Source organism: Sinohyriopsis cumingii, chromosome 5 (genome assembly GCF_028554795.1).
Source record: "Sinohyriopsis cumingii isolate HCF-2022 chromosome 5, ASM2855479v2, whole genome shotgun sequence".
Lineage (NCBI taxonomy): Eukaryota > Metazoa > Mollusca > Bivalvia > Unionida > Unionidae > Sinohyriopsis > Sinohyriopsis cumingii.
The window spans coordinates 34247347-34264738 of record NC_142965.1 but is presented as its reverse complement, the minus strand read 5'-3'; the positions used below and the strand labels follow the sequence as shown (position 1 = coordinate 34264738).

General features: G+C 36.6%; 1 protein-coding gene across 1 annotated transcript in view; it reads left to right on the top strand.

Moving 5' to 3' along the window:
- LOC149798915 (protein ECT2-like) overlaps positions 1-17392 on the top strand; it is a 191614-nt gene that overhangs the window by 45823 nt on the left and 128399 nt on the right. The window contains exon 8 of the mRNA XM_089957002.1: positions 6729-6844. Within this exon, the coding sequence (XP_089813128.1) occupies positions 6729-6844 (116 nt within the window). The remainder of the gene's footprint in view (positions 1-6728; positions 6845-17392) is intronic.

Below are 17392 nucleotides of genomic sequence, written 5' to 3'. Positions count from 1 at the left end.
TCCTTTGTGCTTTTTATCATTATAATATAAACATGTTTAAGTCAATGGTCAACACAGAGTCGCCTGAATATCAGCGTCTTTACAAACTAGGAGTTAGTTACAGAATATTGTATTGTCACTATGTCGTGCAATACTACATAATGGTAATTATAGTGTATTTATAGTGTCTACTATTTTGCCCTGTTTCACAGGTGATGTGTGCTATGTTAAGATGCTAGAAATACTGAATGAAAAAACTGACTGCCTTCTAAAAATACTGACAGGCATTGCTTAAAATACAGACAAGAAAATATATGGGTAAACAGGCCTGTGACAACTTCATGTTTTTTACTTTTGCAATTTAGCAATTTATGAAAATCATTGGGTAGGCCTTATCTTCTCTTACTCCAGAATTTTGCAGGCAACCAGTCATTGAAATAGGGATATAAAATTGTCAAGTCAACGATGTTTAGTTTAGTGACTGTAAATGTGTACAGATTTTTTTCTTCTTCAAAGTGCGTGAAATAGTGTATACAAAATTTATTTTCATTTTGGGGAAGAGATTGTGTATGAATTCGAATATAATATGATCGTGGCATGGCACCTGAAATTTTAAATACATGCACATGTATTTTTCTCGTACCCGGAATTTTTTTTTTTAAAGTACGTGAAATAGTATAAAAAAATTTGACATCATTTTGGGGAAGAGATCTTGTATGAATTTGAATATAATACGATCGTAAAGTAGTGTGTAAAATGTTTATTATCATTTGGCAGATCAGTTCGCATATGAATTCGAATATAATATGACCATGGTGTGGCTTCTGTTATTTAACAATTTCACCAGGTTCTTGAAGTGTTATGCCAAAATAAACATTATCGGAAATGTTACTTACTACTGATCCATGAGTAAAGCCAGTTAGTCGTCTTTGTGAATGTCTTCAATTAATTCTGTATACAACCATTGCTCAAACAATAGCCAACATGTGCTTCTTCTTTAACTGCATAAACAACCAAGCAGCAGACAATGTGGTGGTTGATTAAAGATTCTCACAATTTAATAAACATCAAAAAACGAAAGCCGCCAACATGTTTGCTGGGCTTGGCAGTGTTATTAGATGCAATCAGTTGACCAGTATATAATGTCCACTTTATTACAGTGTTTCCCTTTACGCACATTTGTGCATCAGGGATGCACGCTGGAGAAAATTGATGCACACATTTTGTTGCCGTGCGTTTTTTTGACGCAAAGGATTTTCATAATGTGATCAGGATTTATTTAATACCCGATGCACTGGACGATGGATGGCATCGTATATACTTAAAGCATAGGCATTGAATGGTTCCCTGCTTTGTTTGCTCCCTGCCTTGCGCTCCTCTATTCGTAAAGCAGAGTGCAACGCAGGGAACATACGAAACAATGAACCAGACTAGCATAGGCAATGTTATGACAGAGTAGCTTCCCCTAATCTCGTGAGCTCTCATGCGATTTCCATCGAGCTCAGCTAGCTGTCATCTAGATGTTTAACCTCAATGCTTGTTGCACTGGAAAGTGATCTCCAGATTAAAACGTTGTGCACTAAAAATCATTAGTGAAGAAAGTGAAAGAAGCAAACACAAAAGAGTAACTGTGGATCTAACTTTAATGAAAAATAGAGAAAATAATTCCCTTGACTGGAATACTGCACATCCATTAGGATTACCAGTGTGACTTCTGATTGCGTGATTGCGAAGACTGCAAAAGTAAATAATCCTTTCATGACAGGGTTTTAGAATTTTAAAAAATCGGCCCTCATTCACCACAAGATATCTGGAGAACACATTATAACCCAAGACAATCTTTCACAACAAAGAAATAAGTAAACTTGCAGAGACAAATGCGTTATTTTGATTACAAAGTCAGCGAGTTATTGCAGATTTTGTTGGTTTTTAACTTTGCTGCAATAAAAGAAAGATCTTAAAGTTCAAGTGTAACTTATTAGAAAGAAGATGAATCATGATCCTCCTTGATATTTGGATAAAAGTGTTATAGGACGAAGTACAATGAAACTGATGATAGTACACATTTTATGAAAGGCAGTAAATTAACTGCCACTTGGTTAAAATATTTTTTTGGCTTTTTGTATTGGCTTGTATGTAGTGTGTTGGGCTATAATATTGCTTCATATTGATTATAAGGAGACTGTTAAAAATACGACTTGAAAAGAAAAATGAACTAATAAAATTATTCTTTGAATGGACAATTTGTTAATTGTGCATTTTGGTTTATTTGTATGTTTAGAGAGAGAGAGAGAGAGAGAGTATGTTGTGCAAGTGGCAATATCCTATTTCAAGCTGAAAAAGTACGAGTCAAATGAAAATTTGTCTTCATTTTTTACACCCACATTTTTTATTTGACCCCCAGTTCTGACACCAAGTTTGTTTTTTTAACTCTCAATTTTACACCCCAGGGGGATACACTGCTTTATTAGCTGGAAATTGAAAGGGTATGAAATTGTATATGTGTTCAGCTTAAAAATCTTTATAAAAGTAATTTTCACATGTTCTTTCGATATTCACAAAATCTGAAGTAAAAGTTATATGCACGCTGAAAGCATATGTTGTTTGTTAATTATTCTTGCTGTAGTCGTTGAAATAAATAGACGTACAAGTGTTAATTATTGGGAATTTACAATTGATAAAGGTACACGGAAACACATATAAAATTTTAGCAGTATGAAATTTATAGACACCGTTCACAGACCCTGGAACGTAATGAACCGTACATGTGCTTCATCTTTCTTAACCTAATTTTGCTGTTAATTTTTCCCATTGAATTCAGACACTTAATGATCTGTGACAAAATTACTGAATAGTTTAAATATGTATGCAATTTCTGCAATGAATTACATGTATTATGGATTAACTGGATGCCATGACGGTATGATATGAGACGGTAAATAAACGGTGTTAATACTTTGTTCATGCTATATATTAGATATTGAATTCAGACACAATGATCTGTGACAAAATTATTGAATATTTTAAAGCTGTGTGCAATTTTTCAAAGGAATTACATGCATTATGGATGAATTGCATGCCATGATGGCACGATAGTAAATGGTGTTGATACACTATTCATGATATACATTAGACATGAATAAACATATATGTTCCAATGTGTTGTTTTCTGAAAATAGTAAAATACTATAAAACCCCGCATTAACACAACCCTGCTGTTAATATGATCCAATTTTTTGGACCCAATTATCTATCTATATATATATATATATATTGTGTCCATGATTCTGAAATGAGTTTAGTGTGTGCCTGATTTTTGTCATGTTTGTAAGTTATAATAAAGTTGTTTTCTGAATTTTAAGTTAAAGGTCTAACCGTATTTACCGGTCTTCAAGCAGAGTTCTAGCTTGGTCAAGTTGAACATGAACATGATGGAAATGCATCCCTACAAAAGATGCATGCATTTTATCAAATATCTGGTCTCTCAACATGATGGAAATGCATCCCTACAAAAGATGCATGCATTTTATCAAATATCTGGTCTCTCAACATGATGGAAATGCATCCCTACAAAAGATGCATGCATTTTATCAAATATCTGGTCTCTCAACATTTTCCACTGAATCTCATTGACCACAAAGTGCATCAGCATATTGATATTGGATTTGTTGCAGATATGGAAGCAAAAAAGTTGCTATCAGAGAAGCAAGCAGGTGGAAGACCCATTCTTTCGTGTAAAGAATCTGTACATTTGTGCATAAAATGAATGAAAATACCCCACGTGCATACACCATGGTTAGAAGTTTGTCATGTATTGACCCAGCTCTATAATGCAAAGGCTGAAATCAGTATATAGATAAATTCAAAAGAGTACTAAACATTCTTTACTCTTGTTAAAGAGTTGATAGAAATGAGTGTGACCAAATAAAAGATGACGATAATAGATATGTACAAGAGTGCACTTGCTTAATAACATGTAATATAACTGTTCGGTCATATTCTTAAACAGAGTTCTAGCTTGGTCAGGTTGAACATAAACTTGATGGAAATACTTCCACACAAAAGATGCCTGCATGTTATCAGATATCTAGTCTTTAAGTATTTTCTAAAGAATTGCAATGAAGTTAAATGAGTAACTAACTAATATTGAATTTAGTGGACATTCTTGACATTTGTTGTTATATCATGCATATAGATTTAATGTGGTATATGTACCAAATCCAAGTTTTAAATTTGCAGACACTAATGTTTGTAGCCAGTTCTTAAATGCTTTGTCACTTGTTAGATATTCTGCTTGAGACATCTTAATTTATAACTGATTATTCTGATTTCTTGAGAAATAAAAAATTTGAAATGAAACAAAACTAGTTTCAATTGTTCATTCGATTGTTTTCCCATACCAACATAATGCAGTACTTTGTTTTGTAAATTGATATTACTTAACATTCAAATTTATATTATTTTCAGTAGTCATACTTGTTTCTTATGATACATTTTGTGGTTTAGTACATGATTATGTCTGATTCAGATGTTATGGAAGTCTTGAAATAGAAACACCTTTTGAAATGAACAATCCACGTCTTTTGAATTTTATGACTGAAAATCTGTAAGGACTCTGCACTATAATGCTCAAACTGCCATGGTCTAATATAGGACTGAATAGTGTGTGTGATTTGGTTTTTTAATGTAGTTTTACTAATGTTTCAGTCATATCGCTATGCTGTCTACAGTGTGACAGTTTAAAGTGATGTTTAGCATTGTGGCAACATGCCCCAGACATCTAGCATAATATCCCACCCTGTCACATTATCCCGACACCAGGCCAACTGATTCTAACACTAATGTCTTAACGCTAAGTGCCGAGTGAGGCAGTTGTTGGTACCATTTTTATAAGTTTTTGGTATGACTCTTCAGGTGTTTGAACTCATGACCTCCTGCTGAACTGAATAAGTTCACTACCCAGTGTTAAATTTGCAATACCATCGTTGTTTAGGGTTTAATAACATTTCAGCATAATCCTGGCTTATTGGTTTTTTTGTCAAGCATGTGAATGGTAAAACATATATCACTTTTATGGTTGTAGCAGCATAAGCAGTGTTAAAGTTTTGTGTTAAAATTTCTTTCAAGTCGTATAGCATCTGTGTCAGTTGCTGCATTAAAATAAACCTTTGGCACAATTTTTTCTCTATGCACTAAGTTTGTTACTGATGTATTAGGTGGGTGGGTTCTATGGGTTCTATCCAGCATCTAAATATTTTGCAGAAGTGTTGCGTCTTTTAGTTGGTCATAATTTAACTGACATTGAAAACAGGGCAGATCTAGTCCAGAAAATTAAAGATTTGGAAGTCACTCCTGGGAAAATGTTAGTATTGTATGATGTGAGCTCCCTGTTTTAAATGTATACCTGTTGACAAGGCCTTGTTAGTCATCCAAAATAGACTCGAAAGACTGGAACAAATGCACTACTTTGGTGTTAGAACAAGTAATTACTCTGTTGAAATGTGCCTTTAATACTGCTTATTCTGTTTATCAGGGAGTAATTTATCAACAGAAGCTTGGGGTGGCACTGGTCTCACCAGTATCTTCTATTGTGGCAGATTTTGTATGTGGAAGATATTAAACTCAATGCCATTTTCACTGGGGCACATCCTCTGGATGTGTGTTTTTTTTTATGTGGATGACACTTTCATTATGATGTAATGAATACAATATTGAAAAATTTACAGAGCATCTCAATTCCATGCCATTTTTGGATACTTGCATTCACATTTTAGATTATGGGAGAACAAAAGTTACTATTTACCGCAAACCTACCCACACAGACAAGTATCTAAACTTTAACTCCAACCACGATCTTGAATGTAAGAGATCAGTGGTGAGAACTTGGTTGCATCGGGTGAATAGCATGGTAAGTGTTGAGGAAGACCAGATGTTGGAGGTTGATCATATTAAGAAAGCCTTGAGGGCCAATGGTTATAAATACTTAATGTTCGTGTTTACTGAAATAGAATGGAGAAGGGAGGATCAAATGTGGAGAAAGGAAAGAAATGTGGGACTGTCCTTTTACCATACATTGGTAGTCTCTTTGAAAGATTACCAAAAAAACCACATCTGCTCGTACTTGGTACATCTAAAATACCAAACTCCGTTGAGTATGAAGTACTCACTCACCTATAAATTCCAGTGTGATAATTGTGGGAAAGATTACCTTGAGGAAACTGCTAGGAGCCTGAAACAAGAGTTAAAGAAAACTTGCATATCAACAGAGAATCCTGGACAGCAGTTGGTGAACATTGCAGAGAGTCAGCGCCTAATATTTATTGTGATAACATCAGAGTACTCGGTAGAGAGAATAACTCCCTGATGAGGAAGATAAGAGAAGATATTGAAATCATGGAGGGGGAGCCAGTGTTGGACTGGTATTTGTTATTGGAACTTCCACAGTTGTACAGAAGAGTTTTGTCATGTGGTCAACATTTAGTTCATGTGACTCCAGTCCAGAAGTCATTCTTCTGATGAAGACCTTGTGATAAGGTTGAAAGCTAAGGAGTCATAACCTATTATGCTATAGAAAGGTATCTATTCTTAGTTTCGTTGACTGCAAATGGTTTGTAGCATGTAACAATATTGATTTTTGATATCCTAGGATTAATGCCTTGCATGCTTAAAGTGGTTCATAGATTTTACACCATATTCTGTGGAACCCTTGTGTTTTAAAAAAATGAATTTTTCTATGTTCAATTTTTTAGGTGGGATGATTGCTGTCCCAGGGGATCCAAATTGTTCCCATCTGGTGGTGGAAGATCACAGCATGAAGGAACTGCCTTCAGACCTTTGTCTACCTAAACATGTCGTCAGGGCAGAGGCAAGTATTCATGCACAAAGCTGATGTACATGACTTTTAATTTTATGTTTCAATTGCAAAAGTAAAAGGAAGACTATACGTTAGAAGCATTAATTTTAACATGACCCATTTGTATGAATCTCCACGTATAACAGAGTGTTTCTGAGCCACTTGCTATCACTTATACAGACAACTGTGATTTAGGGCATAAAGAGGTCATCAAATCACAACACTGGCAGGTGACAGGCTGTGACCTACATTTCACATTTTACCTGTTTCGGTTAAGTTTTTGTTTCATTCATGACCAGCTAGGTTTCTTCTTCGAATACATTACCCAATCATAACACCTTAGGAGAACTACCACTACCTTGCAAATCCAGCCCTCCCAGATGCTACATTTAGATCAAGGGAGCTAAAAGTTGTCTACCCACCTATTGGTGGTTGGGCAGAGTGATCTTGCAAAGCCAAAGCTATGTGGAAGATATGGCACTTCAAGTTTGAGGAGTTTGTTCACTTCTAAGGAGAGCATACTCCATCTATATTTCAACTTTTTCTGTCTTCTCTCACGATAAAGTTCTACCTCTACAAATTGTCACACTTTGTTATCGTCATACATTGGGTACTTGCACATGTAGCCTAAGCAACTTCACAATCCATTCGTGCTATACTTAATTTTATGTGTGAGTCTATAGTGCTCATATAACTTATTTGTAGAATTTCCTCACTAACGTGTACATATTAGTGAGTTTTATATCCATGGCATTCCTAGTGTCGGGGAGCCATTTTAGTGTAATTTCTTGAATGGGCAGTCTCTGGGCCTTCTTACTCTACAAGTATTGCCTAATAACGGATTTTGTCGCACCTACCAGTTATATCTCAATAACGGTGCCTTTATTCCATTCTTTGTGAAGGATGTTTGTATGTAATGCTGATACTGAAATATTCTGTATTTCTACCTTTCTAGTCAGACAAGTACAGTTCAGCGCTCTATACATGGTTCATTAAATCACCTCCTGCGCATGCATGTTCAGAGTTGCATCTAGGACGTGTGATCATGCAGATCCCCCCCCCCATTTAAGATTTCCCGCAAAATCAAGAGAAAAATAAGAATTGTGCACATTTTTTTCTTAAGAATGCGTTGGGTTTTTTGGCTGTAAAATTCCTGGTTGTCACCTGGCGAATATGTTGTACTTGCATATCGCTGCCAACCGTCACGATTTTGGCATGAATTTCACAACTTTTTCAGCGATTCACTGATTCACACCGCATGTAATAAAATCATGATTTCCCCAATTTTCAATTATTTTAAATCTTTAATAAAATAACCAATTTCCTCTTAAGCGCTAGTTGTTATATCGGCAGTTTGCCAAAACAGTCCGGCACTTCTGGTCACGATATTAGTGGAACTGTAGCTGATTAATACAGTTGGCCCAGTAGCAATCATATTAGCATATTTTAATCTATATGTATAAGAGTAGTTTTACAAATGCTTTTGAGAGAAACTGGGGCTTATCTGGAATTTTGCTCTGCGCATGTGCCACAAGCTCTTGATGGAAGACCTGCAAGCTACCAATGCTGAAGCATTGTTTGTGAGTTTTCTTGTTGAACACCATCTACCTTTATCAGTTGGAGACCATTCTAAACATTTGTTCCAAAAAATATTCCCGGACTTGAAGATCACTTCACAAATTCATGTCAAAATTCACTAATTTTTATCCGTTTTCACTAATTGCGAGCCTGGAGGGTTGGCAGCTATGCTTGTATAGTTCTAAATGTGTTGCATATTTCTGTGTGTCATGTGCTCAGTTCTGATTGGTTAATAACAAAGGTCAAAAGAGCATGTTTGATAGAGAGGCCGGCTTGGCTGGACAACATGTTAAATTGCTAAATCTGTTAAAACTCTGACATGTTTTCATTATTTTAGCAGTAACACTTCTAATAACAGTCAGGGTGCAGAAGTTTCTGTCAATAGGCACAATGACAGAGAACAAACACTTTCTTAGGCTAATCCCATATCGGACGATGCTAGTGATGATGTGCTTAAAGATGGCAGCGATGAACTAAGGGTCCATCTAACACCAAGAAAAAAAGTACTCTTTCAATGCAGACTGGAAACAAAATCGACCATGGCTGGAAATGAATGAAAAAAATGAGATGCTTTGCAGATGGTGTGTAAAAACTGGCAAAAATATTCTTTCACACATGGAAATGCTAATTTCAGGACATCAACCCTTGACAGATATGTTAAGTTACCAGCTCACAAACAGGCGATTCAGGATCGGAAACAAAGTGAAAATCTTAAAATTAAAACTGCATGCATGGCAGCTATCAGCAAGAAATCTAAATCAATTATTCATACTATGTCAGTTGATTATTACTTGGCAAAGAGAATATTGGTTCTCTAAAATATGGCTCACTGTTAGATTTTGTTGACTTTCTGGGTGTTGGTGTTGGCAACATGAGAGTTGGAGGAAATGCAACATATTCGTCAAGGGCTTCTGTAGAGGAATTTCAGGTACATTTTTTCTATTCAAATTTAGATGGAAAAATGGTGTTTACTAACAAGCAACCAAAGCATGATCACTTAGGTTCCAATCAGTGCATATCTTGAGGAATCCCTTTGTAACTTAAAGTAGCACCTAGCATCGTGATTGGCCAATGAAATCCTGTCAATGTTTAATGGTGAATAACTTTTTCCTTTTTTAATCAATCTGGATTATTGGTGCCTGTTTCTTTTGTCATGAAATTCTTTCCTGTCTAGACAGGTCACATTTTAGTATCACTGTAACGAGTTTTCGTGTGTTTGAAATGATGAATACAGTCGCTGTTGTTTGAATAATGTCCTGAGCATATAAGGAGTTGCTGTCGACATCGTGATACAGTACAGTAGTCAGACGAATCCCACCGCTTGAAACTTATATAATGCTTTAGTAAATAAGTTATTATTATTATTATTATTTGCTCTGATGATCATTGCAGCAAATGACATTGACCCTGATCTGCTTATATCACAACTGTTCATATGTAGGGATCCATCAATGCTGTATAGAATACCAACATTTTTTGTTTTAAAATCATTGTATACAGACAGGCATAATCACTTCCTTCATTACTATAATTTAAAGACTCGAATTTACAGTGAGAGAGACTGTAATGTCATATTATTTTAGTATTTGAACACCTTGATGGGATTTCTTAAAATGACTGAATTATCACAAGGCAACATCCTTAGACACTCCATGGTCTTAGGTTAAGGTTCTTGCACAATTTGCATCTGATTTTGGTCATTTTACTTTGTTTTTTTTAATAATATATTTGTTTTACATTTCTCAAATACTTCAATAATAATAATTATAATGAAATACTTGTATACTTTGATTTATCCTCGAGCTTTATTTTTTTCCAAGATTGCATAGCAACAGTGATAAAATCTGAGTGAATGCAGAAAGTATGATGTAGTCCATTCATTAGCATCTTAATTGATGAGAGTACAGATATTTCAAATACCAAAAGGCTGGTCATTTATGTGTGACCAAAACATATTTTGACAGTGGTCTCTTGCTAAGACTATCATTAAAAGAGAAATGTACACTAGAAACAAAATGTGCAGACTCTGGCAGATTGTACATCAACATCATGCAGACTAATTTCCAAATCTTCTTCAATTAGCATCAGTGGCCATGGTTATGCCATACCAAACTACAGACTGTGAGAGGATTCAGCAATCAAAATCGAACCAAAACTGCAGGAAGAAGCTGTCTAGAAGACAGGGTTCTCAGGAGACTCATGATGATTTGAAATGAAGAATCTCCTCTGAGAGACTTCAACCTTAACAAGGCATTGGTAGAGTGGAGGATGAGGAAGGACAGGAGGCTATTTAGGAAATAGTGATCATATTTGCAGAATAATGCAGTCACAATTACAGTCTGTCTGGATGCAGATGTATATATGTTCCAGTAAAGAGTTAACTGTTATAGAAACTGTATATATACTTTCCCTAATTAATTTTGAGCTTTGGACTTTTCCTTAAAAATTATTTTTTGTCATCCGTGAAAGGAAAATATGTGCTCTTCTGATCTTTCTTAGTATGGATTAATAACAAATCAGAATTGAGCATGTGACACACAGGAAGTGTGACACTTTTTTAAGATTGGCTAGAGGAGTAACACTATTTGAAGTATATGGTTTGATTCTTTAATGGTTTGTGTGTAGATAGAATGTTATTAGAAAACATAAGACTTTGATTTCAGTTCTAAGTGTTATACTATAATAAACAGAAGATATGAGATGCATTTAATGCACTTACTATACTTGCTATAGCTTTTTTTAATACATCGTGTTTTTGTTTTTTTACACCATACTGGAAGCCTCCCCATGGCTACATTGCTGCCCCCCCCCTTTATTCTTCAGATTCATTGGGGGCAAGTACCCACATTTATCAAATCCTAGAGGCAACCCTGCATGTATATATAGGTGACCCCTGAGTCATGTTTATCTGCATAACTTTATGTCATGTTGTTCAAACACTTAGTTGCTTGCACGTGTAGCCCAAGTCTTATTAGCTAGGTTTGGGTTACATTATTTACATGCGTGCGTGTCTTTATGCTCCGAAAAACCTGTTATATATGTACAATTCCAATTTTTTTTTGTATATGAAGGTGAGTTTTTTTACCATGGTATTTTTCGCCTTGGAACATCATGCTTCAGTGCTTCTACTTGTATAGGCCATCCTTGACCTCCGTACAGTTAAGTATGGTCGTTGAAATCATCTGCTAGCAATTTGTTTCCAGGCTTGTAAACAGGTGATATTGTCACATGATATGCAAGATAACAAGTGCAGGCTCACAGGATTGTAAACAGGTGGTATTGTCATTAAAGTTTACCTGTACGCTTCCTTACCTGATTAGACATTAATTTCTGGGTCACCCACTTAATGAATTATCTTGGCATGGACAGAACAGGTTCTAGAACAGGTGCAGGGCTACACCTTGATCCGTTTTTCTCTATTTTGTCTTACAGATTAGAACTATGGGCAAAGCACAAACAACATGCAGTTCAGACCAAAGGTGTCAATAGTCTGCATACTGATTTCATCAGCAAAGGAGATAATTCAACTTACCCTTGAACCACATAGCGCCGGACATTGACACGCTCAGAAACAGCTCCGGCACCCAAGTCACCACCACAGGACTTGTCTTGTTTGGAACTCCTCCTTACCTTGTCTCCTTGATTCCTTCTGCAGAACAGGACAGAGCTAACAGACAGCCAAGCTCCCTCTCATTCAACAGACACATAGACAGCTTATAGGGATCAAATATACAATAACCCATCCCAACTGATAATCCTAATGACATCTTCCTCACTCTGATGGCCTATTTCTATTGCGACTGGCCTAGGCCATATACTTGGGATCATGAAGGGCCAGTCAATATTATGGGCTAAATCAATAACAGCTCGGGTTTCCAGTACGTTGAGCACGACTTTTACAGATGTGCAGGGACCAGTCAAACTTGTATCACTTCATAACACTAATTCAGCACGATACTAGGAGTAGATCCTCATGCCTCAACAGATGTTGTCTCACAATTTCTCTACACTCTGCCACGAGAAGAGCCTTTTTACTCAGCAGCTTTCTTGAAGTCATGCTTTCTTATTCAGAGAGTTCTGTGTGTTTAGTGAGCAATAGACTGTATCGCTCTTTGCTAGGTAAGTCCTAATGTGTTACATGGACTGTAGCCCTATCCACACAATTAGATGATGCTGATCGTTCTACCAGTATCATCGATTCTGTCCTACACAAGGGCATGGGACGATGCCTTCTGACCTCCACTGAGGCTGTGTTTCCAACTGGTGTTCCAGCAGCTGTTGATCTTACAATGAATGGACAGTTCTGACTTAGTTACGTTCGCAGTCTTCGCAGAGTTGTGGACTTATTGGCCCACCTTTATCATCAGTTTGTCAGCTTTTCTAATATTTACACTCCCACCATCTAATCATTTGGTACCCCAGCAATGACTGATCTTGCTGCATTTGGGATAACATAGCCAAACCCCATGTGCATGGATCGGATATCCTTTGTTTACACTTAGGATTTAGTGCACAATATTTTAAATGTAATTCACTGTGAGACTTTTATTTTCTTGGATTATCTTCAAACTGACATAACATCCCGGACACCATAGGCATACATGGAATCAGTCTCAGGCCAAGAACATTACCTTTGTCCTCTACCACTCTGCTTAATGTCCCAATGGTTGAGTACGCTAATAAGCCATCAAGGAGACATGTTTTCTTCCATCTGCAACCACAGTGTCAATACAGGGATATTACGGGGATTCAACAAAAGGACCCAAGGGTCACTCATAGGACACGAACCTCTGAAAGGCGTCCTATCAAAGCTACACCAATCAAATACCATGCAGATATATAGCACCGAGATGGTTCTATTGTTCATTCAACACCTTTTTCTTGGTCTCACTGGCAAATGACTCTCTACATCTGGTCATCAGCTGAAACACCCTCAATCATTTTTCCATGCCCCTCGGTTCCCTCCAGGAACTCTACAGTGCATTTTAAACAATATCCAAAAGGGAGACTTTGCCCTCACTATGTTCTTAAACAGCACATACCTTCATGTCTTTTCATAGGCTCCCAAGACATTCCAGACCATTGCATACATCATATATCAGTTCAGAGCACCCCATTTGAGGCTCCTCATTAGCCCTTGGATCTTCCCTTGTCTGATGAATCTAGTAAACACGCATACCAGGACCATTTCTATGGCGGCAACCTCAGGTTACCTGGACAGCTTCTTGCAGCAACGTCAGCGATCTCAAACCAGTCATGATGGCCCATGTTACCAGTCTTGACTTTTCATTAACAAGGAAAAATCCAACCTAGTAACATCTCAGTGTTCATTCACTTAGATATGGACTTTAGAACATGGACATCATACTTTGTCTCCCTCAGGATCGAGCATTGAAACAAGCCATGGGATTGTTCAATGTGGACATCATGGTCCTCACTTGCCTTCTACTGCTTTGCTGCTGCATGAATGGAGTCCTCAAGTTGGCCCACTGGACCATCCTCTCAACATCGGCACCCATTCAAGGCACCATCGGCATCCACCCACTCAAGATTGCATGCTGTACCGATGGAAGTACAAAAGGCAGGGAAGCCCACCCACTACCATCATTTCTGGACACTACTAGTGCAATATCTATCTCCCCAGGAATGACATCTGCATATCAATAGTTCAGGAGAGGACAGCCAATGTGAAAACCTTTCATTGGGGGCAAGAATACTCAAGAGGCCAAGGGACTTCTCATTCTGTTTGACATATCTACAGTGGTGACTTTTCTCAACAACAAGGATTATCTCTAGACTACAATGATGGTTTATCTCCAGCAATAAGGAGGATCCCAGTCCCCAGAACTTTGCATCATGTTGTGGGACTTTCTTAGACAATAAGGAGGAACTCAATCCTACTGTGGTGATTATCTTGAATAACAAGGATCCCAGTCGCCAGATCTTTGCATCATGGTGTGTGACTTGTTGAAGTGATGTTGTCATCAACAAGAATTTCCGGTTCACCATATCCCGGGACTCCTCAATGCACTGATCGTCCCTTTGTCGTGGAAGAATTGTCTAGTACAGGAGAAATGGTCTCTCCATCCCTCAGTTCTCACTCTGATCTGTACCCAAAGGGTTTTGCTGGCTTAGAGCAAAAGTCTTTTACTAGATGCAGACACACTATTCGGATGACTAATCCCTACAGTTGCATCTCAGGGTTTAAGGGATAAGCAACATCAGTCTCTGGACATGCTGCTGCTGCCGGCTAAAGTGGTGATGAAATGACCCCATTTTGGAAGGTGCATGGCCTCCGTTCTAAGCAGTTTAAACAGGGGAAAACTCAAAATTTAACTCAGTCCCAGTTTTAAACCCCTATTTGCCCTTAATTCTCATGACTAGGTGACGTGAGGGTCCAATGAAAATGTCCCATGGGCAGAGGACATTGCACCTCTCCCTCCACATTTGAGAGCCATGCACCATTTTAGAAGGACACACGAAAATAAATGTACACAATGCACTGATGGTGCTATTAAAATTAGAAATCTTGCTTTGCTTGAACAGTTTTGCCACTTTAACTTTGTGGTCTGCATTGTTCTATCATCAGGGTTCCCATGATACTGGAAAATCGTGAAAAAGTCAGGAAAAATGATTTAACAAATTCCTGACCGTGAAAAGTCCTTGAATTTTGCAAATATTTTTGTAAGTTGGGGAAAACTTGGGAATTTTCCGCCACCACTTGATGCCTGAAACAATTACGTAATTGAGTTGTAACTGAACTGATCGTGAGTTAAATTAAGTTCTGACCAGAATATTTGGAGGTTGCAGTATATATCATTTGGATGCTTGCCATAAACACATTTGTTGAGTCAGTCCAAATGCTCAGTGGATTAGATTCATCTAGTAGACTTTTTTACCCACAAACAGCTCAATATCTATCGTTTCTTACATGGAAGATATGAAAACCAGTCTAGCATCACAAGAGGCCAACAAGGTGGCGGTAAAGCATATCCGCTTACCAGATAGCCAAGCAAACTTAAAAAGCGTTAAATCTAGTCAAACACACATTAATCGATATGAAAATTATTTATTTTCTCATAAATTTCAAGTATAAAAATTGTTATGTCTTTAATCTACTTAAAGACAAAAGAAAACTAGGACGTTGATGAAATTTGACCTGGTACTTGCGATTTGCATTGGTAGTTGTATGAGTACACAAACTTCACAACCCACATGTTCATGACCTCATAGATACCATAGTCATGTGATATCAATAATATCCCTTTTCAAATGTTGTAGAAAAAAATATTAAATGAAAGTCATATGCTGGTTGCAATAAAAATACAAAATTGAAAGAACCCAAAATTATATATATTTATTTCTAGAACAACTGCCAGGGTTTTGTTGTATCCTGTGACTACCACATTAATTTGTGCTCTGTGCTTGATTAATTTGACTGGCCAGATTGCAGCAACAGCAATAGGTTTCTTGTCGTTCTTCTCCAATAAATAAGTTGAGAATTATATGTTCTTTCTGGTTTTTACAAAAGGTATCTGACTTTCATTTAATATAATTTAATATTGTACAACAATATTAAAAGGGATTGTGCTGTTGATATGATGTGACTATTGAGATTTGTGCTGTCAAGTGACTAGTAATGCAGATTGCAAGTACCAGACCAGGTTTCATATATGCTGTAGTTTTGTCTCGACTGTCAGCGGATTAAAGACATAAAAATTATAATACTTGCCATTTCTGAGAACATAAATCATTTTCCTATTGATTTCATGCAGGTATGAGTTGATATAACATTGTTTAAATTTGCTAGGCCCACTAGTAAGTGACTACCCTATGCCACTATCGCATGGTGGTGGCAAATTGCAAATTTTAAATATGCCGTTTCTCTGACCCGACATCCCAACCTAAATGTCCATGGGTGGGAATATGTGGAGGAAATACGTATTAGAAAAGGACTGCTATTCGTTTTAAGCCAAATTTGTTGTCCAAAATGTTGAATCTGACCTGAAATTTGGTGAGAAACTATTACACAATGACATGTGGCTAGAAGCATTGATTTCAGATCTTAAAAGGAACACTGAAGAAATGGGGAAATTGTCGTCCCTTGTATTAAATAAAAAGACGATACAGGCCTCAGTATCAGTACAAGTTTGGGGACTGGTTTATCGAATTACATGAAGACAAGTTGATTTTACAGAAAATTCAATGCTTTTTAATACAGCTATTATAAATTTGAAGGTCTTCTGTCAAAATGTAAATCAACCCTTTTGTGAATGTTTTTGAAATGATGGATTTTTGACCAAATTGTCTTAAGGAGTTTAAGTTGTTTGAAAAATCTTGTTTGTGATTTTATTGGCAAAGATAAATTCAGGGTTAAACTTGTTTCCTTACAAGATAAGATTCTAATATTTAGCGTTGATTGTCTTTTCATGCTGTGATAGGAAATATTACTTCGTATAACATGCATATACATTGTTATATAATTATTTAGAATTTAAAGTTTGAAAGGAAATAAAACCAATTTATGTTCATTATGTTGTTTTCAAGTAGCAACATAATGCAGTTCAGCAAAGTTAGAATTTGTATTCTGTACATTGTAATGACAGTTCATGCCAATTTCTAGGAATATAATCGAACTTGTTTCGTGAGATACATTTTGTGGTTTTGTACATGATCATTTTTTTTGACAGATGTTTTGGAGAGTCTTGAAATAGAAACATCTTGAGATTTAAAAATGAATTTTTTTAAAATCAAAAATGTTCTATAATTCCATTCAGTAATGGGCATATGTGAACCTTGAAAACGTAATTTCTTCCAGGAAAAACCCTGAAAATGACCTGTAAATTTATCTTCATAAAGGCTTGGAAACCATGTATCATATTTCCTTTGAACATGTACAATATTGCAATCACAGTTTTATCATGTGCTCAAGTTACTTATGAAAACATCTGGTTAACCTAAAATGCACTGCACCATGCAATC